The sequence below is a fragment of the Astatotilapia calliptera genome, chromosome 12 (genome assembly GCF_900246225.1).
Source record: "Astatotilapia calliptera chromosome 12, fAstCal1.2, whole genome shotgun sequence".
In the NCBI taxonomy this organism is placed as follows: domain Eukaryota; kingdom Metazoa; phylum Chordata; class Actinopteri; order Cichliformes; family Cichlidae; genus Astatotilapia; species Astatotilapia calliptera.
In genome coordinates this window covers 12,486,399-12,504,866 of record NC_039313.1, presented here as the reverse complement: position 1 = coordinate 12,504,866, position 18,468 = coordinate 12,486,399, and the positions used below count along the sequence as shown (strand labels likewise).

At 41.0% G+C, this 18,468-nt stretch overlaps 1 protein-coding gene across 7 annotated transcripts in view; it reads right to left on the bottom strand.

Moving 5' to 3' along the window:
• Nucleotides 1-18,468, bottom strand: part of fbxl17 (F-box and leucine-rich repeat protein 17) — a 229,428-nt gene that overhangs the window by 105,577 nt on the left and 105,383 nt on the right. Inside the window, exon 9 of one of the 7 annotated variants that reach the window (XR_003273996.1) lies at nt 11,388-11,574. The exons of 4 other annotated variants lie outside the window; for them this stretch is intronic. Coding sequence is in view for 2 of the 3 variants with exons in the window: in XM_026186349.1 (XP_026042134.1) it covers nt 11,499-11,574 (76 nt within the window). In the remaining variant the exon portion in view is untranslated. Of the gene's footprint in view, nt 1-10,807; nt 11,575-12,961; nt 12,981-18,468 lie in introns of those variants that run through there. 2 more of the 7 variants (XM_026186349.1, XM_026186352.1) reach the window with 2 other exon arrangements.

Sequence of the window (18,468 nt, the reverse complement as noted above, 5' to 3'; positions counted from 1 at the left end):
CGCGCACTTTACAGTACTTTAGATGTGGGTAAGCAGTTTCACGCTTTAGTCATCTTGTAGGTGTAACTACCGCTGATGATTGCTCTGCAAAATCACATTACAGCTGTGGACTATGAGGCCATTTCACAGAATTAAGCGCACCCCGTACTGCAAACAACATTTGCTTGTGATGTTTCTCGGATAGTTACACTCCCATCCCTGTATACAGTGTTAAACAAATTTAAGAGCGTTTCCATTAACACAAATCACTTGATTTAAACATCACTGAAACTTTATGGGAACCTCTGGAGCATCAAACGCAACAGAGATTTACACCCTCGCCTCTATCCTTCAAAGAAATGGAGGCTTCTTCGGCACTGAAGAAGTATCGTAGCACACAAATGGAACCGAAATAGAACATAATAAAGATAACGTATGTGCATGTGTCAGTAATAAAACTCGCGCACTAATATCTCTAATAGTCGATTAATATATTTATTTATAAGGAGAATAATCGTTTTCTACTTAGTCAGTTGCGATGTACTCGTTCTGCACAGCCACACAGTGTTAAAGAAAAGAGTCTGAAAATCGAGTGCTGCAAACAGACAACAAAGCAATAATGTCACCTCGGAGAAAACGTGTTTAGTTTGAAAGTCCAGGGTCCACTGCTGACACTCGAGTTCCTTTTGATGGAACCAAGACAAACTGCATTTATTGAAATGTCAAAAACGGTTGAACTAGCATTCCAGACGACTGGCCAGCGTCAACATACACTGCTGTTTATTTCCTTAACACCTCGCTAAGTTGACTAAACGGACATCCCACGGGTCTACTCGCTACATCACCACTGCTCCACTGAAACTGTAAAGAATCGCATTAGATTCTTATATTAATCTACACAACATGATGGAAACCAAATTATAGGAGGTGGCTGTGGCCTTAACGCTTCTTCTACCCATCTTATTTCTGTGGCTTCTTTCTGGTGTGGGTCTGTGTTGGATATTCTAACAACTAGCCTTTATCACACACACACGCTGCCTCTCTTCGCCGTATGCAAAAGGTGTAGAAAAAAGGCAGTGAAAATGATAACTGATAACCCCCCGGGGCAAATACAGCAGGTGGCTGAGGAAGAACTGTAAGCGTATGAATGCGCTTTCATCATCCTGCAGATCAAAACAGCACACTAAGGATGGCTTGTTTGATCTTAAGAAATTATGATGTAGTTAATGCCTGAGCAGAATCTGGAGCTTAAAAATCCAATGGCTCTGTACCAAAGAGGGACAAAAATGTCAACTTCGCATCAGCAGGCCGGGATACCTGGAAGTCGATTCCTTTATCTTTAGGAAAATGTCAAAAAAGAGCAATATGCGGAACCTATCTATATGAGAGTCAAATGTCCGTAGCTATACTCTGATCATAGAGTAAATCAAAAACCGCATACAAAAGTATTAACTAACTACAAAGAGCAGTTAGCTCATTATTTATCACATTCAAATGTTTGGGGGTTTTTTTTAAACAAACTAATTAACAACAAATTTCTATCTCACACTTTTTCAGCAGCTAGTGAGCTATCAGCACGGAAAGTTGGTCTTTATTCCTGGTTGTAATCCCCGATTGGTCAACTGTTTATCCAGCTGGCACATACAACTGTCTCAGTGAGTACAAAGGAATTTCTGTCTGAATTACTGAAGAAATCAAAGCAGGCTCAATATTCAATATAATTATTTTTCTTGGAGAACTGTTACAGGACGAACAACGAGGCAGCGCGTAGAAATGCAGAGCGGGTTGGTCTTAAACATTAGAATCACTATAGAATGTAATGTTAAGACTTTTCGTCAAGTTAAGTAGGCATGTAGACCGTCTGCAGGCTCAGTGTTTCAATTTGAAATAAAATAATGAGTCTGTTTTTTATTTAATAGGTTTAATTCAGCAGGTTCACTTCAATAAAGAAAGAACTGCACTGGATGGCAGAGATATAGGTCTCAAGTCCAAGGGCTTGAATTATATGAAAACATAGAGATAGTGTTTTGGAAAAAAGCCCCATTCTATTTAAAATTTGGGAAAATCTTTTGCCATCTTTAACCCATATACATTATTAGTCAGTATATCATCCCTTCATGCACTCTCCTGGGTGTTTCATGCAGTCTCCTTCAGCTTTTCCTTGTTCTTTTTCTCTAGCAAATATCATGCATCTCAGCCAGACTGAAGACAGCTGATTGATTCAATCAGTTTAGGTTATTCCACGCCTTTACCTAAAGGTTGTTTACAGTCATTGTCCTGCTGAATGATGAAGCTACTTTGGCTCCACATTTCAGAATCCCCCCTCTCTACATTCACATTCATTCTGCTGCTAACGTCGGTAGTAAAATTGTGGATAAATGTCAGTGTGTCAGCTCCATTCGCAGCTGTAAGAGCCCAAGCCATGACAAAACCGCCATGTTTGACAGATGAGGCGGTTCGCTGTGAGTCATCTGCAGTTTTTCTTTTCCACCACTTTTCGTTTACATAATTGTAATAAAAAAGTTTTCTTTTGTTTCAGTTTTGTTGAAACAGTCCACCAGTTGTTGTTTTTTTTGTTGTTGTTTTTTTTTACCTCTAATGCGGCCTACAGGAAAGTTGCATCTTGTTTTGTATCCACTGAGGTTAAGGTCATGGATAACTGAATACCTACATTCAGGGGAGCATTCTTGACATGCTGTGCAGCCGTAGAGAAATTTTGCTTAACAATGCAAATGATTTTCTAGTTATCCACCAGACCTTTGCCCTTTGGTCCAGCAGGGCATCATCTCACATGTACTTCTTCTTTAGTGCTGAATTAAACTACACAAATGCAAGCAAAGACCTGGTATCCATTATTATATATTAAATAAAATGTGTTAAAGACCAGATACATTTATATTGTGATATGGTGGTATAGAAAAAAGGTTGATATGCCTATCTTTAACGGTCATCAAGATTATTGGGCGTTAATCACATATATGGGAGTTTTGTTGTTACAAATTCTATGGCTACAGCTGTCAAAGAGGTGGTCATTGTTAACCTGGGCCCTGGAAGATCCAGTATGGAAATCTCGTTCTTTATGATCTGCAAGTTTAGCTCAACTAAGATTTTATGTTGGATGCCCTTCCTCATTCAACCCTCTCAGTTCATCCAGGCTTGGGTCCCGGCTTGGGATTACACTGCCAAATGAAGCCTAAAATAATGTGCAAAGATGCAAATAAACTTACCACACAGAATATCAGAGACATTTCTATCTTTGTAATGTAGAGTAAAGAGATAAAAAGGAAGAGGAAGGAGCAGAAAGAAGCTTTAACATGGGGGTCTAACAAGGACTGACTTGCTTCTAGAAGAATTGCAGTTACAGTTATTTACAGCATCAGCTTGGCTCTTCACCCCCAGAAATTGCCACTTAAACAAAACACAGACACAAGGACGATCACATGACTTGGCATGGCTTAAGAAACAGAAACTTAAGAAACTTGATAACTGTGACTAATGGCAGGGCACTACTGGTGCTTTAGTTAAGCTTTGTAGTAAAATATACTGTACAACTAAATGGAGTATTTGATTAGATGTTTCTTTTATTTTTAATACAAGCACAGATTGTCTTGTTATAAACAGTATGTGTGTAAATCATAATTGAGAAATATTTGAAAATTTTGACATATGCTCACTGATGCTGGTACAAATCAGCCACGTGGCGCTGTTATCTGGAGTTACTGGTGCCCTATACTTCTTTCTTTGCCATGAAAATTTGGCATTACCTTAACTTTTTGTGTGAAGCCTCTTTGTAAAACAGTGATGCATGTCCCAGGGTGACTGGTGGGGGTAGTGCACTCAGCTACTATCTGAGCCAAGTTTCCTCGAATACCAATGGTTTGTAAAAACACACCAACAGTGCCAAATAACTGGCTAAAGCATTCATCTCTCATTTCTAATCCTTGTTAATATTATTATTTCTTTTAAAATTCTAAAGCTGAAAAATCTGTCTCTTTAACTTAACAATGTCCCCATTTTTCCAACCTCTCATCACTCATTCCTTCCCTCTGATCTCTTCTTTACCACTTCCCTCTTTGGCAGAATGATGGAGTAGGGATGTCAATGGAGAGGCATGACAGTCAGATCGTTGGCTGTCACATAGACTGATGTTTGTTTCTTCCCACTTAGACAAATCTGACAGTTTAACAATGAACTTCTCAATGTCCAAACACTTGCTGCGCCTACACGTATACTTTCAGATGTACACAATCATCACACTCGGAAGAGCTATAAGTTGAGCAAGCACCCCGCTGTGTTCGAATAAACGCAAACACGGATACACTGCCACGTGGTCAGATTGGTACTCTGGATCTCATATCACATGGAGTGTGATGAGTTGGAACAAAGAATGTCGGGTCAAAAGGAAACAATGTTTTTAACACTCAGATGCGACTGTTGTTAAGATGTTAATAACAGACATCCTCTTAAGTTAAAGGAAATTCAACCTGCAGTATGCACGGTCAACTGCCACTTTCTAATGTACACCTGGGTTAACTGCTCATTAATTCAAATATCTAATCAGCCAATCACATGCACCATGTGCATATACTGTAAGCATGGAGACGTCAAAAGGAGCATCAGAATGGAGAAGAAAGGTGGAATATGGCGTGTTTGCTCATGTCAGATGGGCTTGTCCGATTATTTCAAAAACTGTTGATTAACTGAGCCTCAGTCTCAACTTTAAGGTCAAAATGAAAATAAAGTAATGACAACTAACCAACTGTGACCAAAAGTTCCACTACGATCTAAATTTGGTGTCACCTAAAAAGAATAACGTCTAAAAACAAAAAATTCTGTATGGTTACTAAGAGATCAACAGTTTAATCATTAGCATGTTAAATATCCAAAACACAAGAAAGAATATTAGGTTAGTGAATATAAAATAATACAAGACAAAACAGTGATTTAATCTTAAAATCTTCTTATTCTTCTTTAACAGAACAACTACATGCAGAGGTGGTTTTTTTTCCCTTTGCAGGTGTTTACAGTTGGACAGGGGTTTGATATCCTTCCTACTAGCTCAGCTTCTTCAATAATAGATGCCTGTAAGACGTTACTGTTCTATCTCCAGCTAGGGGGCCGTGAGCCAGCGGTTGCGATGGCTTGTGGAGGGTTATTCATAGAATGCGTGCACACAAGTGCGCACATATACACATGCATGCACACTCTTCCCATTTCAACCATGCAATCCTGCTCCCTCCTCTCCCAGCTGCCCTATTAAACTGAAGAATCTCGGGAAGTGAAATGAAACTAGTAAATCTTGACTGCTTTTATGATTGACTTGATATGATTTGTATTATAATTTGGACCCGGTGCTCCATCTTGCTCTCTCCTGCTGCCTCCCACCAACTTACTCCCTCCCCCCTTACTACTCCTTTCATTACTTAGATTGGCTCTTGTGAAATAGGCCATGGGGTCTTCATAACGCGCATATATTCATATGTATACACACATGCTCAACTTTAAAACCTTGCGGTCTCTTAATAAGTAGTTCTAAATGTGGCGTAAAGGCAGCAGAATGTAGGGAGCACTTAAATGTTTTAAAAGTGTCCAACTTTCACCTCAGTATGAGGAGAAAGCTTGAATGTGTAGATGAGATGAACACTTACAGCAAAAAACTGAGAACAAACAACACAATCAGACCCCTCCCTGCACAGATTGGGCTGACTTCATAAATTAATGTATGAGAAAGCCTGCAGAGATAACCATTGGGCATAAGGGCCTCGGAGAGAATCATTATATCGACTAGGTGATGGACTAACTGACGGACTGACAGACTGATGGAGTGACTGTCTGAATGAATGCTTTGAAATGCAGGCAGTTTGAAGCTGAAAGTCTCAGGGTCTTTGACCATCTGACTCTGAACAGACAAAAGGCAAGAGAGGGCAGCTTTTCCAACTACGGGCCCTTTAACCTTCTGTGACTTCATCAGAAGAAATGATAACTACAACTCCGGCTTCCACTCTGCTTGGCTGATGCCCTAGGGCAACACTTTCCTCACCGTTCTCCCTCTGTTAGTGAGAGCATCTGTTGAAAATGAAGGCCAAGTCGTAAGTGCTGGCCAGGCCTTTCTACTTCACGCTCAGATCAGGAGCCTAAGCACCTGCAACACCCTTCTTTATAAAACTACTTTTTTTCTAGTGACAATTTGCCAATGAGAATTCAAAAAGCAGGTCTTATCGGAGTAACAGCAGAGAGCGAGCCTTCGCCTAAGTAGCTTTTTAACCTTCTTTTCAAACTAGCTTTTATGTACAGAGAGTTTTTACAAACAGATTTTACATGAGCAGGACAGACTGCTCTGCCCACTCTCTATCACGGTCATTAGAATCCATAAAATGAAACCCAACTCTCAGTCTCCTTACTATCACTGTTTAACTTCTAACCACTATTTTTCCCAGCATAGCAAAAATATCTCCTATGTAGCGAGAATTAACTCTGGCCAAGCTTCTGACACAGCCACAGAAGGGCCTACAGCCACACATCTGTCTCCAAAGCTAAATGAGTCACAGAAGCCTGGGCCCAGTTACCTGCTGGGGCCCCATGTCTGTCCCAGTTGCTGACCACAGGAACACACATGTGCACAATTTTACACAAGGACACAGGCAGAGCGGCAAATACACACACACATATGCACGCCCTTTCTCTCCGCGATTTTCCAGTCTCCTGCGGATGGCACGTGTTATATCAACAACCTTTCCTGCCAATATCATCTCTTTTTAACAAAGTAGGAGCAAATCATTCAGTCTACATTCTGTGGTGAGAGGCCAAGGCAAACTGGATCTGCTGAGGCAATGGCATAGAAGCTCCTGGGACCGGGAGCAAAGCGGGGCAGAGAGGAAATGAGAGGAGAGAAGAGGAAACAAGGAAAGAAGGAAAAGAGGAGAGGTCATATAAGAGGAGACACGAGGAAAGAGCAAAGTATGGCACAGGAAGCACATTAAATCTATCTGTATGGTAATGCTATTACCTCCCATCCGATCAGCATGGTCCCCTCCGCACTAACTGGCTACCCTCTAGCTTTCATTAGCAACATGAATTATGGATCTGCTCTTGCATCTAAATGCTAAGCATTATGCCATTTGTGATGCATTTTTCCACATTCTTCCTTCTCTTTCTTTACCGACTCCCCTGTCTCCCTCCACCTTATCCTCCTGGTCTTTTCCAGAGTTGCCACAGACTACAATTACTGCAGAACCATTAGGTCCATGTTGACAAAATTTCCATACCATCATATACCCCTTGAGATGCCGATCGTGAGAAGTTTTCAGATACTGCAAGCATGTGCACGCGCACACACACACACACACACACACACACACACACACACACACACACACACACACACACACACACACACACACACACAAGTGCATCATACAAAACAAAGATTTTCTTCTGCAAGATGTGGCAGCACCAAAACTGTCAAGGTGAAGATGGAAAACGAGGATAAATGGACAAAATAAGTAAATTCTATAAACAGAAACAATGAAAAAACTGTGAGAAAATGCGTGGAGACCAGTAAAGAAATATGAGTTTAAAAAAAGAAGTACGGGATAAGAAGAGGATGAAAGAGTTTCTTCTGTTTCATGCTGCTACAGTGTGAGTGAAACCGCATCAGTACGCCTATTGCAGTGCAGGTTTTTAGACGATGCATCAGTAGAGCGTCTGAAACTGGACACTGTGTAATAACAGCTCACTAAAAACATTACAGCTACTCATAAAGAGCCCAAACTCACTTTAATAGCTGTTGAGATGTTTCCTTTGGTCTGACTCCGGGGAAAAGGAAAACATCAGAACAGGCAGGCGGAGAGATGGGGTTTTGTGTGGACTAATACAGGTCAGTGGATCTGTCTGCAGCTAGATGATCCGTATGACTTTTCTGCAAAGCCCCAAACCAAGTTCATTTGTGTGTCCAGCCGTTCTTTCATTAACAGAGTCACAAATAGCCCCGCTGCGGTTAGATGAATGACATCAACCTCTCATTGACTGCTTTACGAGCTCTTCTGACCAGCGTGAGAAACCATGGGATTGAAACCTCACGAAGGTACGGCCCAACAACCCAGCTGAAAGTACACGTGCAGAAACACACGCACGCTTTGCAGAAAAGACGATACACACACACACACGTACATACACACAAGCAAAATCTACAGAACAGCACTAGCTTAGACCGCACATATTTTCCCATGCTGATGGAGGAGTTACTAAGTTTTACAAGTTGAGTTTCTCCTCCTAGCCACATTTTTGGGTAAAACGCAAGATCTTTTTTGGAAACACACACCAAAGCAGACTTTTAACTCATGATTCAGATTGTTATAGTTGGAATGTGAACAGAGAGCACATACACATCACAGAGAACATTAGTTCTTGCCACTGTATGCCCTCCCCCTCACAAACTCGTAAAGCATCATCAGATTACAACAGGAGGAGAAGGTCAATCAAAAGGCAAAAATATAGACACTGGAGAGAAGGACTGGAGGACAGTTGGGCAAAAGGTGTGTTCATATTGATGGGAGCACTTCACTGTGCATCCATATGAGCTGAATGTGTTTGCGTTTTGGCAGAGTGTGAGGCAAATAGCACGACAGAGAAACGAGAAGATTCAAACAGTACAACATGGAAGAAAAACATTTTGTAGCACACCCATACACAGAGACAAAAACAAGCAAGGATCTCTCTAACCTTCCCTGTTACCGTTGGCTCTTTGCAATCAATACACTAATATTGGAAAAACTGTCCCACAATGAACTTTTAGTTTTGTCTAAATGCACAGAAAGAGATTATAAAGAAACACGAGAAGAAAGTCATGGACGGTTATTTGTGTGAACTAGAGTTTAATGTATAATCATGTACAGATGTTTTAACTAAAATCTATGAAAGAGGTCTATAAATGTAACTATTTATAGACAGAGAGTGAAACAGAGAACGGCAGAGAGAAGAAACGTGTTTCCATATACTGGGAAAATAATGCTTCTTGGGGACATAAGCTGAAAACTTCAGACTGCACTCTGCCATCTCACGTTTTCAGTGCAGTGTGTGAGGTATTAGTCCTTTAACAAACACGGAACATCTTTGAAAAAGGTGCAACTCAAATGTACAGTGAACAGGGCCAGCTACGAAAACATGACCAGAGAAGCTATAATTACAACATTAAAGCACATTATCTCTGTGTGAGTTTATGTTCAGTAAATTATTCAATCATATTTCTACAAAGCAAATAGCTGCTTCTACAATGATGCTCCAAATCTTTCATATAGACCCTAAAATATTAACTTCAAACACTGCATAGCTAACTTTTGATTATTTCTCTCATAATCAAGTAAGGCTGTTCAATATAACGATATACAGTATATCGGATGACGACATAAAAACGTCTGTTTCCTATTAAGCTATCGTTTGTTTCGTGGTGTCGTAAAATAAACAGTTTACAGCAATATTTTTTCATCGTTTTGATGGTCACTGTCCGGTTGTTCAGTCTGACGTCACTAGCCGTGTCTGGGTCTAAACTCCGCTGCAGGTCCATATATCAAACGATCACTATGGCATTACTGAGAGTTGAAAAACTGTCTAAAGTCTTTCAGCTTTAATAAAATGATCAGCGTTCTGCTCTACCAGGTGTAACAATTGAGTTTGGCATCAAGGCATCCATGAAAACAGAATTTATGACATTTAACGGAGTTAGAAGTTAGCAGGGTGTTAGCTCGCTAGCTTCTATCTAAATACAATATAGCATGTCCTGACTGCGGGGTTTTGGAAACAAATTAAAACGTACAGCTCTGCTATCACTTCCAACATAAATGAAGACAGAAAACTAAACAGCAGTGACGTTTGTAGGGTTACTGAAGTTGGGCTAGCTGGTATATAATGATGTGCTACGTGACCGCTAGCGAAACAGCTATGTTAGCATAATATAAACAAGCTAACTTTTTTTTCCACTCGATAAAAGTTAACGTGAGTGTTCTCGGTGGTCAGGAACAAATGTAATCGCATGGCAGGATGCTGTAAAAGGACCAAACTTCAGCCAGGAGAATAACTGGGATAATCCATCCACAATACGAGGTTAGTCATTCACATACTGCTGCATGGGCTGGGCTGTAGTTACATCCTAAGGTTTTAAAAACTGAGCTTAAATAAATGATTAGCGGTAATAAAAGCCGAGGGAGGTCAACAGGGATCACTGGCTGTTTTAGCAGCTTTTTGAGATTAAATAGAAGAAAATACATAACATTAAACATGTTAACAACACAAAAGCCATATTAAACGCAGACTACTTTAGACCCGGAAGTAGGATTCGTCGCGTCATCACTGAACAACCGGGTAGTGGCTATATTAATTTCTTAAAGTTCTCTCTTTCTCTTATATTTAATATAACCACACTACTGAAGGACAAGCGCCTGTTTTTATGCGTTGTCGTTAGCAACAGCAACGGTAACACCTTCGCGTGTCCGCTTGCTAATGTTCCACATAACCCTTTCACAATAAAGCTCAAGATCCTGTTGAGACTTTTCAAAATAAAGAATCACGTGAAAGAGTATGCAGAGTTTATGGATGAGAAGCAAAAAAGAGCAGTCAGGTGCTAAAAAAATAAACCTTAGACTAAAACTTTCAAAGAAAATGGTGGCCGTTACAACTTATGTCTAAAAATGTATAGTTTCATGCATCGGTTAAAACACTGGACTCCAGGTAAAGGATGCCCAGATGGAAACACTTCACGCAAGTTGCCCGAGATTCACAGAATTTACATAAAATGTTACATTTTTGTGATTTGTATTGTTGTCAGGACGATAAATGTCTTATCTCGGGATATGAGATTTTGGTAATATCGCACAGCCCTATATAAAGTTACACTTAACAGTAGGTCATCTAACTCATGATCCATTACAATTCACAGGTTGTTGTAATGTGTGACATACAGAAAGGAAGCTATCTTTTTTTACATTGTTTGGCTATATTGCACAAACTAATGAGAATCAAACTCCACTGTGAAGTCAAAGAGGCTCACAAACACTAACATCCAGAAAAAAATGACCTTGAATCACTTAAATCTGACCAATATCCTAAGAGGAGCAGTGATTCTTAAAAAAGAACTGAAATATTTGCATAAAAATCAAAAATGTGTCCTTGACCAAAGTTTGGGTAACAATCCATAGTCGAGATGTTGTGGTGTCAGTGTGTGAAGAAGAAGGGAAAAACCGAGAGAAAGCTGCTCTATGAAATTTAGGACAGATAGGCTTTAAGGATATTATTGGCGCAGCTAATCTAACTACAGCTAAAGCATGCCAGAAAAAGAAGGAAAAACATTTTTTAAAATAGCTGGACAATCCTTTATTTTACCTTTTCTTCAAACTGAATAAAACAGACAACCCCACCTCACTCATTAGGTTCCATTCAATTCATCAGCGCTGAATATCTGAAGCGATTTTAGCTGTTATCCTTTCAAGCTGGGGGGGTCACTTGGTGCGAAGAAACAGGGAGCTGCCTCAATGCAGGTAGCCTGAGGTGTTCTTGCATGACTGCATATGATAGTTACACAGCACTTTCAGCCCCCCAGAGACACTGACAATCAAAACAAACAGAGCCAGAGTTGGTTTGTCATGTTTCTTGCAGCTGCAAATTGCATATAACAGCCTGGTTAAATTATAGTTGCACAGCAGAATCCTTGTTATGTTAACATGACAAATGTACCATTTTGCCACTGTGCACATAAAAGCATAAACGGGTTTTTCCTGTGTTTTATTTTTTGCATAATATGTGATAGGTGCGACACTCTGGACAGACGCTTCATATTGCAGGATGTCCCCAGTTCTGCTTGGGAATCCCTTGAGAACTAACGCGACTAAATTTCTTGAATGAGAGCGTGCCACAAAGAAGGAGCGAGCTTAAGAACAGGGTTACTTATAAGTGAGAGAAATAAAGAAAGAGAAAAAAATGCCTATCCACTGTGTCATTGTCCCTCCTCCTTTGTATTCACCGGGAAGCTGGCTAAAAGACAGGCGGGGATACGGCCTCTTTTCCCCTTCATCTTTTGATAATCCCATCTTTTTTTGTGTTTGATGTTCCTCTCTATGCTCTTTGAACAAATCCCCTGTCCCTGCCCTCATAATCGCATTACCTCCTAAGGTGTGGTGCGCACAGGGTAACTGGACCTCACCAGTGCCAGCACACTACTCCACAATCCACTACTGCCTGCCAGCAAAACATACAAGCACATACTCATGCACTCCCTCTCTAAGAAACATACAAACAAATACTGAAACACACAAGAAGAAGAAGAAGAGGAAGCCAATTTTTCTCTTGCCAGAAGAGCCGACTGTGTTGAGATGGCACAAGCAAGCTACAGTTGGTTCAAACGACAAACTGGCAACAGGAGCGTCACACCTGACTACAACAGTGTGTGACCACACTAACAGATCTGGGAAAAGGAACACTGGTTTCTCTACCTGACTCGCTTTTTCTGAGAACCACAGCCACCAAAAGGGACGACAAGAGGACAAAATCACAAGAAGAAAAGGATAAGAAGAAGACAAAGACAGAAAGCAATATAAGACCAGAGCTGGGAAAGAAGAGTGGGTGGCGTCCAGAAGCTATTAAAACAGTTTTTCATGTTGAGCCAACAAACATAAGTGAGTTATTAAATATGAACCATATAAGACTGGGACCACAGAGAGAGAGAAGAGCAAGTAAAAGGAAAAGAAAGAAAACAAGTCACGAAAAAACAACAAGAAAAGGTGGAGAGAATGCAGGCTCTGTGGCTCTTTCCATAGAAACTCAGAACTGTTTCTCAGATATTTCCAGAACAAAGATTTCCCAGTGTCATGTTTCTCATGCATAACGGTCGACACATTAATTACCGTGGAGCCAGAAAATACTTAAATGATCAAAGCTATAATAAGCACAATTCTGAGGGAAAGAAGTTCAAGAAAAACTGGTGAAAATGATTAATGCAGTGTTGGTTTCCTTACCTTGATTTAATACAGCGACATCAGAAGCAACATGAAAAAGAAAGAGAGAAAAAGGGCAAGATGATGGTTAAACTTTCATCTAAACAAAGAAAACCTGCATGTGCTTTGACAATGTGTCAGTGGGAGTGGAGATTTAGTGCAGCGCTTCTCACTTTTAAGCATTATCAGTAAGAGCACTAAATCATAGTTCAGCCAAGTTGGTATAGTTACAACATTGGGCTGGTTCATTTTGCCTTTTTTTTTTAACTTCTCTATAGTTTTCCAAGCTATACCAGACTAAGAAGAAGAACAAGTCCCACTAGAATAAAAATAGCATGACAACCTCTTTGTGACTCGATGGCTGTCCCGTGATTTCACTGATTTCTAATGTTGTCAGAGATCGATTTGCAGGTAGCCGTGGTGACCAACTGGTCGCTCAGGGATTAAGGATGTAGTACCCTCAAGCTCTGAGTGACCAGTTCCCAGGTGACTGCACAGGTCACCTGGTGGGAAGCAACCTGTCTCCAAACAATCGTGGTCTGACTTGGTCGTACTCGGCCCGACTTCCGAAGGTTTGCAGTGGATTAGCGTCTAATTTATGACTGAAGACATATAGCCAACATACGGTGGGCCTGTGAGGTCAAATGCACGGCAATGTAAGAAAACATCAGAAAAAACCCCCCAACGAAAATGCTGAAAAAGCACACAAGCACACTGGAACTTGAATAAAACACAAGGGAAATAGAAAAAACGGTAGCACTGTGGCCTCACAGCAAGAAGGTCCTGAGTTCACCTCCACCACAGGTCTTTCTGTGTGGAGTTTGCATGTTTGCTTGGGTTTTCTCTGCATACTTCAGCTTCCTCCCACAGTCCAAAGACATGCACTTGGTGGGGTTAGATTAATTTCTAAATTTAAATTGCCCATAGGTGTGAATGTGAGTGTTAATGATTGTCACACTGGTGACTTGTCGAGGGTGTACCCTGCCTCTCACTCTATGGTAGCTGGGATAGGTGCCAGCCCCCTGATGACCATGATAAGGATAAACGGAAGAGAATGAATAGATGGGTAGATGGATGGATGGTTGCATGGACATGATTAAAACACACATCATCTTTATCTTTTTCTGCCTCACAACACTGATGAACCCTCTGCTTCTTTTAAGAATGGCTCAGCGGGCTCTTTCACATGGATGGTTACTGCTTTTTCTTTTGCACAGCTTTCTTTTTCCCCCAGAAATTGTATGTTTGTTAAGTGATTAATCAGAGTCGAAAAATTGTATCACTGTAGAATAAATTGTGGGAAAATCCATATGAAAGGCAAAGAAGGCTATGAAAATACCATTTAACACTGTTTTCTATTATAAAAACATTAAATCAACCATAAAAAATCCTAAACTCACACCCAAACATCTCTGAGAAATGTTTTTTTCCTCTGCAATTCTGACATCAAGACCAATTTCAAAAGAACATGTTAATGAGGTACAGTCAAATGAAAGGTTGGGAGGTAAACAACTAATTAGAAACGGTTCTTGGTGTCACCCTAATTGCTGTTTGGTTAAGATGAAGCCACCACCTCTCTACTTTTCAAAACATTTAAAAACCAGAACAGGTTCAGAGCCAACGTGACCTGTGCTGCTGGGCCACAAGTTAGACAGAAAATAGACGAGGTACAGCTACGAATGAGACCAGATTAAATCAAAAAACTTCTCACAAGCACAGAAAGACACTGACAAACAACGGGGACAAGGTGCAAGATGTCAAAACTATAAACAACAATCATAGCAGTGACAGCTCAGAGTGCATGAGGCATGGAAACTTCTGATGCACACAAACAGGCTAAACACACGTGCTTGTTCAGCCACAGAGGAAAGTCCATGCTCGCTGATACAGAGAAGAAGAAAAAACGTACACACAAACGTAAAGGCTCACACAGATGCAAACACACAACAACTCTCTGTTGGCTTTCAAAACAAAGGTATTAATCATCATTACACACACACACAAACAGAAAACGGGTGGGCTGGCGTTGGTGTGCCTGCGGGACTCGTCAAAAAGACACACTGACACCTCGGTGCAGCCTTACCGCTGCTGTCATAGCAACCAAGGTCAAGTGGTCTAAAGCTGTGTGCGTGCGTGCGTGTGTAGCACGAGTGCACATGCATCACAAGGAATTGTAACGCACTCCCAGCAGAACCGGTTGGATATAATGAGCTCGTCGCCGTCAGGATAGAGTGGGAAGACAACACAAGTCCCACAGCTGTGCAGCACAGCTCTGCCTGTCCACGCACCAAAAGCAGACACCAGATTGGAACGCAACAATTAAGCCTCCAAATAATGAAAAAAGGCATATCTTCCATTTAAATTACTAGCTGCACAATGGCCATTGTAATATTTTCCAGCATAAAACATTTGATTTTTGTTTGAAGACTAAAACACCTGTTCGACAAAGAAGAAAATATTTAGTGTAAATTCTATTTCTGAGGACACTGTTTACCTGAGGCGGTAAGACAAAGACATCTAGAAGGCAGCAAACTTACACTCATTACTGTACATCACAAGCTGGGTGGAAAAAAAGCACCCCGGCACTTAATTTTATTTTATTTACCATAAGTGATATAATTTTTATGATGTTTGCGGGGGTGGTCAACATTTCAGGTGAGCTGGCCAACATTTGTTATAAAGCACGTGGAAACAGAGTAATAATACAGTTTATCCAGTGATGCATTGAAACACCAGGTGATATCTTTTATTTTTCCTTCAGTTTAATCTTATAGTTCAACATTTCAGTGACTTAACAGGTATGAATAACTAAATAATCATAAAATCTCCAGCTCTGCAGTATTGTCCACAGTGGTGTTGGGGTCGAGCCTGATGCCTCACAGCAAGAAATTTGGGTTTCTATATAAAGTGTGTGTGGCCCGTAATCAACCGGACGCCTCTCCAGGATGTAGCCTGCCTCTCAAGTCTATTCTCCAAAACGCAGATCCCATCTCAAGCTGGAGTTCATCCCAGCTGACCCTGTTAAGTACAGCTAATAGTGTGGTGTAACACCGCTGCCAACATTTTATTTATATCACATCATTTTTCTCTTTTATTATGAGCTGTTATTGGACAAGAGTTGACAGGAAACGTGAAAGGCAGTAAAAGATTTAGACTGCAGATCTTAGTTAGCAGTGCTTAATCAGCACCTTAGACTCCAACCTGGCATCCCAACTGTTTTAAGGATTTCATTTTCAAACAAACAATGTGGATTCCAGGCTCTCACACTTTTATTAGTTTTCAGCCCCTGTAAGTTGTCCTGCAAGGCAGACGGGCCCAAAAAAGCACAAACCTTGTAGTTAACGTTAAACATAAAACCAGTCAAGAACAACCCTTGACAAAGAGAAACCAATTCGGACATCCTTCATGCACAGACAAAACACCGTGTCAAAGATGACTTTGTGCAGAGGATGTGAAGAGGGAGCTTTTGAAGTGCAACTCAGTAGTTTGAAGTTCAACACTCCTTTCCATCTACTCCAATTTATTCTTGTTCTAGTCACTGAAGCATCAGTTTCCTGTCTCCAAACACGGCGAACTGTTGTAATCTCCAGTGGAGTGGTGTCACTCCTGACACAGTCTGTCTCAAACCACTAAAGAGGCGCTAAAGTACAAAACAACATTGGTTTCTCCTCGTGCATGAGTAAAAGCATGATCCAGACAACACCATTAAGGCCCAACCTGTCGAAAACACATACAGGCCGAGATTTAGGATCTAAAAACGCAATGTGTGAATAAGTAATCACTTCAAAGAAAAGCCAGAAAACATGTATTTTTGTGTGTTTACACATTCACATACCAGCACTATTTGTAAAGTTTTAAAACACACACACACACACACACACACACATATTGTATTCAGATACACAGTACTTGTACAAATGTATAACAGCATGAATGGACCTACACGGTCACAGATGTGCTCAAAATTAAACACTCTCATTCGAGCTCACTTACACACACTGAAGCTGAAGTAACATTTCCTGACATGCGCTTCCATCAAGACACCGATGTTGTCTTAATGCTCGCGTCTCTCCTTCGCTCCCAGCCATACCTGTAGCTAATTCCCTTCATTTTTTCTCTCCTCTTTCTCTGTCTGCAGTACTTATCCAGTACCCCCGTCTCCCTTTCTCCAGTGTCTTAATTGCAGCAACAGGAGACAAAACTGACCTTTTCAATGTAATCATCCCTTTGGCTCCATTAGATCTACACCCTGGGTCCAATCACCTGCATACACACACTCAAGCACATCCTAGTAAAACACCCCTACACACCACCAGAGGTTAATCACAGAGTGAAAGTAGCTATATCCGGAGACATGATAATCATTCCATTCCCTCTGGTCACTCATTGTCTCCTCAGTGCCTTAGTGCAAAGGCCTGTAGTGCTTCCAAAGCAGCTAACTAAAGGAAACCTGGAGGAGGGGGAAAAAACATCATCAGCGGTCATACTGTGTATTTTTTACCACTTTACAGCGGTTTGGCATTGCACATGGGTCGTAAAATAAATTCAGCACACGGAGAGAAATGGCTGCTATGAAATTAGTTCTGGTGGTGTTGATTCAGAGATGATAAAATCAGTTAGCGAGGATTACATCTGTACTTTTTGTGTGTGTTGGCAGGTGCCAGTATGTGTTTAAAGCTTCAGTGTAAAGCAAGAGGTGGGAAATCCTGATCCTCTGCCCTCCTCCAACAAAAACGTTCAAGGGCTACCTTAGAGCTCCACATACAATGAGGGGCAAAAATATAAGAAACGAGAGAAAACGAGTGCCACGCTTTCCTGATACTTTGTCAAAAGTTGTTTGGTCGAAGAGGAAATACACCTCTCCTGCAGAGGATAAAGAACAGATGGACAGAGTTAAGAGAGGAAGAGGACAAGGACAGGTCCTCCTGACATGCCTGGGTAAGACTGGTGACATGGACAATATTAGCCTTCCACTCACGCTACCACACACTAGGAGTGATTAGATTTACAGCACACACGCGCGACTGGAAGACAAACAGACATTCACGTTCCGAAAACGGAAATGAAGGGCAAGGAAACACACAAGCAGCACGGAGACACACACGCACACTGACACACATCCCCATCAATTAGGAAAGAGCCATCCAGTGATCAGTAAAAGCTGACTTCTAGCTATTAGTTGAGACAGCATGTTACAGATTGCAGCTGCTCTCCTCCCTTAACTCACCCTCTCTCTTTTTTTTTTTTTAAATCTGTCTTTTTTAAGTGAGGGCAGCATAATTAATAACTGGTATCATTCCAATAAAGCCATTAGCAGTCTCCGCATTTGTCCATCCTCTCACTCTTCTCCGTCTCTTGCCGTTTCTTTCCCTTTGCGTCCCTCCGCCTCTCTCGCTTTCTGTGATGGATGAACATGCTTGAAAGCAGCTTTAATGCAGGCCAGCTCTTAGGCACCAAAAATAATAACGGCGACAACAACACTAGAGCACCGTAAAATGACAATAAAACG